Genomic DNA, 13,102 nt, shown 5'->3' on the forward strand with positions numbered 1-13,102 from the left:
CAGAAATCCACCTGCCTCTGCCTCCCAAGTGCTGGGATTAAAGGCGTGTGCCACCACTGCCCTGCTACACTTCTTATTTTTACCTCACAATTATTTTGTTATTGTTTTGAGACGATGTTTCATGTAGTCCAGGCTCTTAGACTTACCATGTAGCTGAGGATGGTCTTGAACTCATGATCTTTCTACATCTAACTCCCAAGTATTGGGACTATAGACATGTAACACCATACTCAGCTACCTTATAATAAAATTGTTTAATTTTAATTTATCATGTGTTACATGTGATACCTGTGGCGGCCAGCAGATGGCATTAGATACCTTGGAGCCAGAGATACAGGCAGTCATGAGCCACCTGACATGGGTGAGGGGAACTCAACTTTAGTTTTCGGAAAGAGCAGGAAGTGCTCTTAACTGCTGAGCCATCTCTCTAGCTGCCTTTTGTCTTGATATGAAAAACAGAACTAGCTTGGGGTATTCCTTTAATTTTCAGAAACTAAAGCTTAAAGTAGTTGTCAGAAAATGATACCAGAGTTGACTAAACACTGCAACAAGTATCCAGGCCTCCACATAATGATGTCAGTTGCTTTTGCTATTCTAGTCTGGGCAGGGAAAGCCGGAAGAAAGTATGACATAGAACAAAGGGCAGTGGTGGCGCACACCTTTAATCCTAGCACTTGGGAGGCAGAGGCAGGTGGATTTCTGAGTTCGAGGCCAGCCTCGTCTACAGAGTGAGTTCCAGGACAGCCAAGACTACACAGAGAAACCCTGTCTCCAAAAAAAAACCAAAAAAAAAAAAAAAAGGAAACTGATCTAATTGGTACTTGATGGTTTTCATGGGTTCCCGCACTAACCAACCAGCTTCCTTTATTACTTGTTGGCTTGACACTTTCTAGCTAAGCTAAGATATGATCATTCCACTGGGTACCTCGTACCCAACAGCATTTCCTCTACACTGAGAACCAGACTTCAGTATAGGATGAGCCAAGACAAGATGCTTTTAATATTTAACCTATCCATTATAATTGCAGCATATCTATACAATCCAATGCTTTAAGAAGCTCAAAGGACATACACTGAGGAATTCTTATCCATTTCTTAGGTGTATGTGCCCATCTGTTAACGATGCATCAATCTCAGGCACAGAAAAGATGCACAATTATGGATGGGACTGGAAGCAGAAATCAAGTGTTACCCTGGTTCCACCAATCTGTGCAGGCTGTGTTCCCAAAGGAATCTAAGTAAAATTAAAATTACTATTCTCCTTTAAGGGAGTTATTCATTATGCCATAAGAGTATAACGAATAACCCAGAGCTGCTCAGATCTTTTTATCACTGAGGCATTGTATAGGCAAAACTGCCAAGCCCAGGACTCTTGTGTGAAGAGCACGGTACAAATAATACATGAACTAAGCGATTATACTTTTGAATTATTGAAAGCTTCAAGGCCTTTTAGAGAAGCATCAGGCTGTAACAGAAGAAAAAAAAAGAATGTAATACAGATGAAATTAAACTGGGAGTCACACAGTAGCGGCACAGGAGGGGCTGAAAGATGTTGACTATTCTTGGTCAGTTTATAAAAGGAGTCTTATCTACATTCTTCACAGAGACTTTTCCTTATAGTCTTAAGATTACTGCCAAAAAGGAAGGCAGCAAGTGTGGAAAGCTCGAGCTCTAGCTCTTCCGGGAGAAGTGGTAGCAGTCATGACACACCAGGCTTCCTTTGCTGAGCATCCTGGCAGTAGCCAGCTGATCACCATAATTAAGGGCTCAAAGATCAGTTATGGGATGGAGGTGTGACTCAGTTGATAGAGTGCTTGCCTGCCACGCATTAAGTTCTGGGTTCTATACCCACCATCACATAAACTGGCATAGTGGCACATGCCTTTAATTTCAGCACCCAGGAAGCAGAGTCAGAAGGATACAATTTTAAAGGTATCTTCAGCTATACAGTGAGACCCAGGCTAGCTGGGATACGTGAAACCCTGTTCTCAAAAATCACTTAGGGCGGATATTGGGATCAACTGGGAGAATATCTGACGCGTGTCTCTTCTTCACTGTACTCCCTATCTCAACCATATCCAGGCATGAAATACAAGATCCGGGAGGGAAGACAGTTCACCACACAGCTAACAGAACATTTATGCACTGAATACCTCGAAATGTCTCAGAAGTAAAGTCTTTCTTGGCTTGTGAGCAGCTGGACATTTCAGAGCCATCTTGTAAAACGTCGAGATGCAAATGTGCCTCCCCCTCTTTGTCTCCCTTCGATCTGATTTCCTCTGATTCTAAAAAAGTCTGCTCACGTTTTGCATCACTGGCTGTTTCAGTTGAATATAACTTGTTTGTGGTACCAGAAGTTACTTGTATGAAACCAAGATCTGACCCTGGGCTCGGTGATTTTTCTGGTCCCAGGCCGCTTTCTTCGCCGGCCAGGCTGACAGTCTCCCCTGCACAGGTATCCGCGGGGCAGGCGGCTCTGTTGAAATGACTTTCCAGCGGAGTTGGCTCGCTCTCAGGCCCCGTTCTCTGGACCACAGATCCTCTTTTTCTGTTTCTTTGAGTAGAATCTGAGAGCCTCTTCCTTTGTTTGGTTTTCTGACTTGCAATTCCTTTTAAAACAGTCACCTTTCTTTTGGGCTGTCTCCTCTTCCCAGAGTCAGCATCCTGGATGCCCTTCTGTTCTTCCAGTGGCAAGTGAGCAGAGCTAGAGTTAGACGGTCTGCTGCTATCTGGCGACTCTGAGTTACCGCTGGGCAGAGACAACACATCTGTTTTCCACTTGCTTCGTGTCCTGAGGGTCTGCTTTGAAATGTCAGTTTCATTTGGCTGCTGGGAAGTCAGAGCCGCCAAACTCTGGTGTTTATAACCTGGACTGATGCCCGCTTTAGACAGTACAGTAAAATCAAAATCTTCAGGCTTAAGAAAAGTCTCTCCATTTTCGAGAAGATACTTAGCAAGTGAACGTTTTGATCTGAACTTCAATCCTTGTGGGCTACAAAAAAAAAAAAAAAAAAAAAAAAAAAAAAAAAAAAAAAAAAAAAAGAGTGACTTTTAAAAAGAACTGGACCATATTTCAGAATTCCAATTAATAATTTCTAAATGTCACCAAAGATGTTTGGCATTTTAAAGCAACAAGAAGTGATAAATGGCCCTTTTCAATAGATTCTTCTATGATAGTATAAAATCAGCATACAAATTTAAATTAAATCCACACGTCTCATTATCAATGAGAACAGGATCGACACTGTGAATATGTGACTGTCCTCATATCACTTGGTACAACCAGTGACACTGAAGGAACAGTAATGATTTTATAATACTTTTTTTAAATGTATGTGTGTGGTATGCGCACGTGTATATGAGTGTTCTCATGTGTACCTGTGCATGTAGAAGCCTCAAGTTAAAATCAGGTGTCTTTCTTCACTTTCTTTGAGACAGTGTTTCTTACCGAGCCCGGAACACTAAATTGTGCTAGTGTAGTGAGCCAGCTTTCCCTGAGGATCCCATCTCAGGCTCCTGGGAGCCAGGATCCCAGGCAGCTGCCATACCCACTCAGCTCTGTAGATGGATTCTGGGGGTCTGAACTCTGGTCCTCATGCTTGCAATGACAAATGCTTTATTCCCTGAGTCATTTCCTTGGCCGGTAAACCTCAGATTCTTGCTATCCTTTCCCATTATGGACAAAATATCACTTGGCTGTATTGTTATTTTCCTTCCTAAATGCTTACCTGATAAAGTATACATCAAATTTTCCTGCAGTTTTCCCATGTAACCTTTGCTTCACAACTCTTTGCCATCCACAGGGGACAGGCCTGTGGCATTCTGTTGCTGCAGTACAGCTAGACGGAGTAGAAGCAGTGGGATCCTGGAGAGGGGAGCTGCACTCACTGCTTATCACCAGGTCCATTCCATCTTCTCCCACTCCTCCCAGTCCAACAGCAACATCTTCCTTGCTGGAAAAACAAAACCCAAGTGATGAGCTCATTTAAAATTTATTTTACACTGCTGCCTCATTTCCTACCCACAGCAGTATGGGACTGCGTAAAATACAGATTAAAGTCAGTGAGCTAGTCTTGTGCCATGAGTATTGCCTCGTCTCTGACAATTTCTCTTCTTGTCCTTCAACATGGGTGTCCTCCTACACCTTGGTTTTCAAGACAAGGTTTCTCTGTGTAGCCTTGACTGTCCTAGAACTCGCTCTGTAGACCAGGCAGGCCTCGAACTCACAGAAATTCACTTGCTTCTGCCTCCCAGATGTTGGAAAGAAAGGCATGTACCATCACCACCTGGCTCAACATGGATTTTTAAATGTTAGGAATCTCCACACAGTAACAGTTGAAGATACACTTGCTAAACTTTTTTTGAGACAGGGTTTCTCTGTGTAGCCTTGACTGTCCTAGAACTTGCTCTGTAGACCAGGCTAGCCTCGGACTCATAAATCCGCCTGCCTCTGCCTGCTAAACTTTTTTTAAATTCACACTACAGGGCTATTATAAAGGACTCGGATGACAGTGGTTGGAAGTTTTGAGATATGAGCCAGTAACTGAACTTTTCATCTGCGCTCAAACTGCTTAAATGAATCACCCCTCTTTCCTATAAACATGTAAAGGGAACTCTTCACATATATGTGCATTTTTGAGAAACTACTACCACTTTCATAAAATGGTCTGGCCCTCCAAAAGGCACATAATTTCTGATAAGAACTTCCAAATCTCTTTCAGTCTTGATTCTCATCACTTTGTGAGGTTAAAATTTACTCTCATTGGGTGCTGAAGAGATGGCTTAGCTGTTAAGAACACTAGCTGCTCTTCCAGAGGTTCTGAGTTCTATTCCCAGTACCCACATGATAGTTCACAATCTTTTAACTGTAATCACATGGGACCTGATGCTCTCTTCTGGTATGTGAGACAAAACACCCATATATATATATACTCACAGAAATTCACTTGCTTCTGCCTCCCAGATGTTGGAAAGAAAGGCATGTACCATCACCACCTGGCTCAACATGGATTTTTAAATGTTAAAAAGGTGGGGGTGTTTTGTCCCCATATATATATATATGTTCAATGCCATACACATATATATATGTATATATACACACACACATGTATATGTATATGTGTGTATATATATACATACACACATATATATTACAAAAATAAATAAATCTCTAAAAAATTGTTTACTTTTATTGACAAATTGTATGACAACAAAATCAGATCACCTGCAGAGTAGATCCCCAAACCTATACCTAATATGTGCACCATGTCCATGCAAGGTGCTGAGGCCCAAAGGGACTAGATCCCCTGGGGCTGAATTATAGATAGTTGTGAGCCTCTGCTGTGGGTGCTGGGAAACAAAACCAGGTCCTAAGGAAGAGCAATAAGTGCTTTAAACAATTGAACTCTCTCTCCAGCTTTTAGTACAGTATATCTTTTTTTTTTTTTTTTTTTTTTTTTGAGACAGGATTTCTCTTTATAGCTCTGGCTGTCCTGGAAAGTACAGTGTATTTTAATCACTAAACTATACATTTTAAAAGGTGAGTGAGGGGCTGGAGAGATAACTCAGTGGTTAAGAGCACATATTCCAGAGGACCCCAGTACCCACACCAAGCAGCTTATAACAGACTGCAACTCCAGCTCCAGTAAATCTGACACCTCCTCTGGTCTCCAACCAACACCCACATACATATACAAACACATACATAAATAAAAGTGAGTCTCTAGAGAGACCTTCTAATCCAATCTACTTTCTACAAATAGGGAAATAGGGAAACTAAGCAAGACCTAGAGACTAACCACAATTAGAACCATGGCATTCTTCGATGGAATTCGGCGTTAAGCATCAGCTAGAAGAATCTTATAGGGAGACAAGGTAACTGAAACCTGAGGGAACCACTACAAACTGTTAGATTAACAAAATGGGTCAAAATCCCGGCTCCGCTATTTATTATTAACTGAGCTTCCAAAGAAAAAGTCACTCTGAGCTCAAAAAATCTCCCTTCATCTGTAAAAAGGAAGTAACATTTAAAAAAAAAAGTTTTGTTGTTTGCTTTTGAGACAGGATCTTATGCACCGAAGGCTAGCTCTGAACCCATGACGTACCAGAGACTCATCTTCAACTTCTGATCCTCCTGCCTCCACAGGCATACGCCGCCAAGCCCGGATATTCGGTGCTGACGCTCGAACCCACGGCTTTTTGAGTTTACTACGTTAACACTACCAACTTAGTTAAATGCCCAGACCTTAGAACTGTTGGAGCGACCAAGTTTTGGGACATGCAAATAAGTGCATCGTCTTAGCCGGGACACAACGGTAGCTTCCTCTGTGACTTTCATCGGGCTATTTATTTCTGAGGGGTCCTTCCGGCCCAGGCTACCCTGCTTGCATCACAAACCCTCCCTTGTCCTCCAAGCTACCCAGTCAGTTCGGCCAAGGAATCGGCACGCCTTAGTCTGTTCCCACAGGGCGACAGCTCTAGGTGTCCGTCACCTTGTGTTGAAGGTTAGGAAGACCCACACAAGAGCGACTCCGCTGAGGCCCGAGGGAGGTTTAAAAACTTGCCAGCGATCCCAAGGCGGGTCTGGTACTAGGCTCTCTCCAGCGGTGACGGAGGGGACTTTGTTGTCCCCAAGGTTTGGGCTCTCCATCCCTGCTGCCTCGGTCCACGGGGGCGCAGCTGCAGCTCCAGGCCGAGAGGTGGAGTAAAACACAACTCAAAACACCAGGCCGAATCCAAACATTGACGCTAAAGTCAGTCAATCCCCACCCAGCCACCTTCCCGCCACGGCTTCAGCCACAGACGCCAGAGCCAGGGTCCCGCCAATCAAACCCTCCGTCGTCAAGACGCCCCGCCCCACCCACCTCCCCTGACCAATCGCTCGTGTCATATTTATGCTCCCGCCTCCTGCGTCTCGACGCGCTCGGAGCTTCCGCGGAGGAGCCGGGCTCCTTTTTGGGACTTGCGCACTAGGAGCTTTGGGGAGGTGGGGGGAAAACTCACTCGCGGTTCATTGCGCATGTGCGTTGCTAAGGGTAGCGCAGGTAGCTGAAGTGGTTTGTGGAGAGAAGCCTGTAGCTGCCGAGGCTGGGAGGAGGGGCCCGAGGCGTGAGGGAACCGGCGATGAGGGCCGTGTTGACGTGGAGAGACAAAGCGGAACAGTGGTGAGGAGCGGGAACTTCGGGGATAGCAGGGGAGGCGGCGGGAACCGGCGCGTTGCCATGGCAACGGGCCTGCGGCCTGGGCCGAGGACTCCGATTCTGTTCCTTCAACTCCCCAGTGGAAGAAAAACCCGAGATTTCTGGAGGGGGTTAGGAACCAACTGAGGGTGGCGGTCCGCTGGAGCACTTTAAACGTCATCATCATCCAGTTTTGCTTCTCTTCTCAAAATCCCTCTTGGACTTCTCTCATCCACCAGTGTTTTCTCAGCTTCCTAGCCATCGTCAAAGTGCCCACACTTTTGTTTATCTGACATTCTTTAAGTTTCTTCTGTTTTAGTTTGTTTGTTTGTGTTTGAGATAGAGTATCACTTTAAAGGTCTGGTTGGTCTGGAATTCGCTATGTTGACCTAGCTGGCATTGAACTCACAGAGATACATCTGCTTCTGCCTCCCTAGTGCTGGGATTAAACACTTTCAAGCAGGCACAAACAAAACAGTGTGAGTAACTTGCATCTAGGTACTGAGCATTTCCACCTGAGCTGAGATCTACTGTGCCTGAAGCAGGACATTTCCATGTAAGGTCAGAGAAACATGTAAGATTCGCATCAAATCAAGACAGCTCCTGATTAGAAAGCTTGAGGAGTATTTTCAAAATTAGTACTTAAGATTGAACTTAATTTAATACTTAATTAAAAATACTGAGGATTAAGGCTTAGTATTTGAGGGCATAAGGACCAGAGTTCTGACCCCAGCACCAATATAAAGGTAGGTGTGGTCCTATAGAAGCCTGTGACGGTGGTACAGAGAGGAGTTGAGACGGGATAATTGATAGGGTTTGCTGGCCACCAACTTAGACAAAAAGAGGGGGGCTCAAAGTTAAGGGGAGGACCCCTGCCTCAGAGGAACAAGTCAGAAGAGGAGATGTGGACACCTGGTGCCTTCTGGCCTCTGCAGAACACATGTACGCACACATGTATATTCATGCACGTTTTATACTAACATACACACACATTACACACAAACAAATAAAAACGGTTTGAAAAAGGATGGAAAGAAAGCTAGGCCCAAGCCTGTAATTCCCGCTCACTTGTGGGAGGAAGCAAGAGGATCTGGAGTTCTCAGCTATGTAATGAGTTCAAGGCCAACCTAGGTTCTGTGAGACCATATCTCAAACAAAACAAAAGAAACTGGACGGAAAATGCCTTAGCAGACAAAAGCACTTGCTCCCCTAATGATGAAACCAATTCCATAAAGTTGTCCTCTGACCTTCATACCAGTTTCATGGCATGTGTACTCCCATATCATTTACACACACACACACACACACACACACACACACACACACACAGTTACATATAAATAGTTAAAAAAAAAGAAAGAAAGAAAAGGCCAGGTATGGTGGCATACACCTTTAATCCCAGCACTCCGGAGGCAGAAGCAAAAGCAGGCAGATCTCAGAGTCTGCGGCCAGCCTGGTCTAGAAAGTGAGTTCCATGACAGTCAAGTCTACACAAAAACAAAACAAAAACAAAAACACCAGATGGTGGTGGTGTATGCCTTTAATCCCAGCACTTGGGAGGCAGAGGCAAGCAAATTTCTGAGTTTGAGGCCAGCCTGGTATACAGAGTGAGTTCCAGGATAGCCAGGGCTACACAGAGAAACCCTGTCTCAAAAACAAACAAACAAACAAACAAACCAAAAACAAAAAACCCAAAAAATAAAAAGAAAAAAAATATATATAGTAAAAAAAAGAGATGGTTCAGGTTGAGAGAACTGTCTGCTCTTCCAGAGGTCCTGAGTTCTATTCCCAGCAACCACATGGTGGCTTACAACCATCTATAATGAGATCTGGTGCCCTCATCTGGGCTGCAGGTGTACAAGCAGGAAGAATGCTGTATACATAATAAATACCTTTTAAAAAAATCAAAAAAGTGTTTTAAAAAGAGAGAATTACAATAGAATGACTTTGTCATCTTAATTAATTCAGTATGACTTGATGTCCTATTCTATTTTGTCATTAAAATTCACCAGCCAGGAACACATTTCAGGAAATTCTGGCTTCAATAATTCTCAGCTTGACTCAGAGTCTTCCTAGATGGTCTGTTCTGCTTCACACCACTCTGTCTGTCCTGAGACCTTTCCTTGTGTAACCTGAGATCCTAAACGTCCCTTAAGGCTGGCTTTGGAGGAACTTGCACAAGTAACAGCTAATGCTGACATGATTTATTCACTAGCTAAGAACTTGTGTCCTTTACCTCATTGTCTCTCTAAGAAGGTACTGTAATTATCTCCCCTTTACCGACGAGAAAGCTGAGAGGGTAGATAGGCGCACATATCTGGGTGTGGTGGAGCCAGCTTGCAAGCTCAGGCTACCCTATTCCAAAGCCAGCTCTCTCAGGCTCTGATTTCAGTTAGGTGAGTAGTGTGACTAGGCAGCCCTTATTTGCATATTAAGTAGAAGGGATTCCTGTTACTGCATTCTGCATCCTGCTTTGCCAGCATCTTTCATTTTAATAAACAACTTTGTGGAGGTTAGCAGTAGGTTGCTCAGCAATTGAAGGTAAATAACTATTGCCAAGCATAATGATCTGAGTTTGATCCCTAGGGCTCACGTGGTGAAAGGAGAGAACCAAGTTGTCCTCTGACCTCTGAAAATGCTTCATGGTACACAAGCCCCAATAAATAGTTCAACATTAAAAAAAAAAAGGTTTTGATGTTACTTTTTTGAGACAGGGTCTCATGTAGCCCAGGTGGCTTTGGGCTTCTGCTCCTCCAGCCTCATCCTTAGGGCTATATAATGAGACAAACAAACAAACAAACAAACAAGAGCAGCCACTGCACAAGCTGGCAATAACTGGCAACCATGCATTGCCTTCTATGTCAGAGAGCAATAGGGAGTAACAAGGACTGTGGCAAACTGGAAGGCTCCCACTCTGTATGAAAGGGGCAGCTGCTGCTCTGCTCCTGCCAATTATCATGGGTAGAAATTTGGCCTGGTGTGTGTAGATCTTCCTATTTATACCAGAAGCTAGGAATCTGCGTTTTAAGTGTGAAATGTCCTAATTTTTAAATGTTGGCACCTAATTAGAAAAAACAAAGTAAAACACCATGTGAGCCAAACAAAACATTTGCTGGTCAAATGCAGCCTGATCTGCTCTGTTCTCAACCCCTGGCACAGAATTTTTTTGTTCGTTCCACTTTTGTGGTACTTAAGAGTCTGTTGGGTGTAAGAGTTTTTTTTTAATCTATTTATCCCAGAAATCTCAAAACCTTGTAAAAGCAATGGCTGTATTTTATTTCCTGATGTTTCTGGAGCCCGTTAGTATTTAGTGAGTAGATGTGTGTAGGAACAATCAGTGAGTGACTGACCAGTGAGGACTGGCTATGTGCTTTTAAGGCTATTACAGATCTGAAATAATCTATAAGAGTAGGAGGTGATATAGGCCAGTAGAGATTCTGTAGGCCAGCTGCCTGATGATGGCTACATATGTCAGCTGATATAGTGGAACGAAACAGAACAAAATTCACACCTAGATAGAACCCAGCAATCCCAGATGCCCTCGACTAGGTCCTCCCAAGTCAGCCACAGGCACCTGTTCTGTGATTTTGCTTCTGGTCTGTTCTTCATCCAGCAAAAGAACTCACTCAGGTCCTGATACTGTGATTCTGTTGCTCTGCTCCTCCTAAACCCAGAGTGACCCCTTTCATGTCTTTTGCTGGGTGGGTCCCCCTGGCCTTCTTGCCTCTAGGCTTGCTAACATTTAGATTATGTTTTGGAACTTAGCCAAAGACTCTATTTTCCTACCCAAAGATCCTTCTTAACTGATTCTTTCCATTCTTTGTCTCTCTCTTCCTTCCCCTTTTCCTTCTTCTTTCTTTGTGTGTGTGGGATGTGTATGCATGTGTGTATGCAAATGAACTTGACGGTGCATGGGCATGAGTAGGTCAGAGGTTGACATTGGTATCTTCCTCTATTTCTGTCCACCTTATTTTATTACTTATTTTTTATGTTATGTATATAAGTGTTCTGCCTGCATGTATGTCTGTGCACCACCTGAGTGCCTAGTCCCTACAATGCCAAAAGAGGGCATCAGATCCCCTGGAACTGACAAGAGCAGAGAGCACTCTTAAATGCTGTGCTATCCTTCCAGACCCCAACCACCTTCTTCTTCTTCTTCTTCTTCTTCTTCTTCTTCTTCTTCTTCTTCTTCTTCTTCTTCTTCTTCTTCTTCTCTTCTTCTTCTTAGTAGGAGCTGGGAACCCATGTCCTCTACAAGAACAGAGAGCACTCTTAAATGCTGTGCTATCCTTCCAGACCCCAACCTCCTCCTCCTCCTCCTCCTCCTCCTCCTCCTCCTCCTTCTTCTTCTTCTTCTTCTCCTTCTTGTTATTATTATTATTATTATTATTATTATTACTTGAGATAAGGTTTCAACAGTGATTTTGAATTCATCATTTAAGCTAGGCTGGTTAGACATTAAGCCCCTGGGACCTACCTGTTTCCACATCTCAGTTGCTGGGGTTACAGGAATATTTGTGCCCAGGCTTTACATGGAATACTGGGGATCTAAACTCAGGTCTTCATGACCCGAGCAAGCACTTTACCCATTGAGCTATCTCCTGACCTCTAAATGCTTTCTCTATTTTATTTTTTCTTTCTGAACTTTTATCTTCCTTCCTTCCTTAACCACAATGCCTTTTTAGGCTAGCCCACCTTATTCCAGGCTAGCTAGCATCGAGAGATATTGTGATTGATTGAGGAAGCTAGGGGTGTGCTTCAGTGGTAGAGAGCTTGCCCAGCATGTGTGAGGCCCAGCATTCTTAGCACCACATTAAAAATTTAATGAAGTGATATAATTTGTCTGAGATTGCAAATTCCTGCTACTCAGAGGCTAAGAGTAGATCTTCAGCCTAGGAGAGAGTTCGTCTCAGAAAAAGTAGAGGGAAGTTTTGGGCTCACACATGGGGTTGTCGGAGAAGACAACAGAGAGTAAGCAGAGTAACATGTGTGGCTTGTCGTGAATTTGAAGGGCACCTTGGGACTTGAGTATGCAGAGGACACTTGGCAGGGCTCACCTCTCATCTCTCAGCAGTGAAATCTGAGCATGCAGGTTTGACAGTTTATCTTTTTAATAAAAGAGGACACATTGGGAGGGAGAGCCTGCCAGAGGGCAGCAAGTTTCCAGCCCTAGAGTATGCTGGCTGAGGCTACATGGTCATGTGGAGGGAGCATTTGCCCTGGGTAGGGTATTAGATTCCATGATAAAGTCTTTGTCCTTTCCAATTTGGGGCTTCTATGATGTTATGATATCATTAAAGCCTGCGGGTGGGGTTTAAACATCAAACCTGGCAGGTTGCTGGTTATGATTAGCATGTCAGGCCCCTGGTCTACCATATAACTTAAACGTTGGTTATTGCCCTTAGGTTGAAGACACGTGTATTAAGGAGGCATATTATGAAATGGTGAGATACAGAATACTAGGTGCTCGAGAGTGAAACTCAATTGTTTAGATTCCAAGTACAGCAGGAGTTGAATCGGGACAGCAGAGTGCTTGCTGCTCTGCCTTTCAGTGGCCCTAAGTTTGGTTCCCAGAACCCATGTTGGGCGATGCAAAATCACAAATTAGATATGTATGTTGTAATTTAAGAAAGTATATTTCAGGACATCCAGAAAGTGAACTTTCACATCTGAGAATATTGTCCAGGCTTAGACCAAATAAAATACCAAACGTGGAGATGGCTTAGTAGATAAAGGTCCTTCCTACTAAGTCAGATGACCTGAATTTGATCCCTGGGACCAACACAATATTCCAGAGAGAACCATCTCCTGCTAGTTGTTCTCTGATCACACATGCACCCAGCATTCTTTTGCCTCCTAAAATAAATAGATAAATAGAAAAGCATAATAAGCTGAAGCCAAGAGTGGTGGCACATGCCTATAAT

General features: G+C 43.6%; 2 protein-coding genes across 13 annotated transcripts in view; one reads left to right on the top strand and one right to left on the bottom strand.

The window, feature by feature from the left end:
- Mbd4 (methyl-CpG binding domain 4, DNA glycosylase) overlaps positions 1 to 7,162 on the bottom strand; it is a 12,176-nt gene extending 5,014 nt beyond the window's left edge. The window contains exons 1-3 of one of the 8 annotated variants that reach the window (XM_031383037.1): positions 6,492 to 6,830; positions 3,729 to 3,953; positions 2,154 to 2,992 (exon numbers count right to left, since the gene is read on the bottom strand). In XM_031383037.1, coding sequence (XP_031238897.1) covers positions 2,154 to 2,992; positions 3,729 to 3,953; positions 6,492 to 6,649 — 1,222 coding nt within the window. In that variant the 5' untranslated portion in view covers positions 6,650 to 6,830. The other 7 variants (XM_031383039.1, XM_031383036.1, XM_031383035.1 and 4 more) reach the window with 7 other exon arrangements.
- Positions 6,916 to 13,102, top strand: part of Ift122 (intraflagellar transport 122) — a 70,044-nt gene continuing 63,857 nt past the window's right edge. For 2 of the 5 annotated variants that reach the window (XM_031383026.1, XM_031383027.1), the window contains exon 1: positions 6,917 to 7,163. In XM_031383026.1, coding sequence (XP_031238886.1) covers positions 7,123 to 7,163 — 41 coding nt within the window. In that variant the 5' untranslated portion in view covers positions 6,917 to 7,122. Of the gene's footprint in view, positions 7,164 to 13,102 lie in introns of all 5 variants that reach the window. The other 3 variants (XM_031383028.1, XM_031383029.1, XR_004122248.1) reach the window with 2 other exon arrangements.

Source organism: Mastomys coucha, unplaced genomic scaffold, assembly GCF_008632895.1.
Source record: "Mastomys coucha isolate ucsf_1 unplaced genomic scaffold, UCSF_Mcou_1 pScaffold20, whole genome shotgun sequence".
In the NCBI taxonomy this organism is placed as follows: Eukaryota; Metazoa; Chordata; class Mammalia; order Rodentia; family Muridae; genus Mastomys; species Mastomys coucha.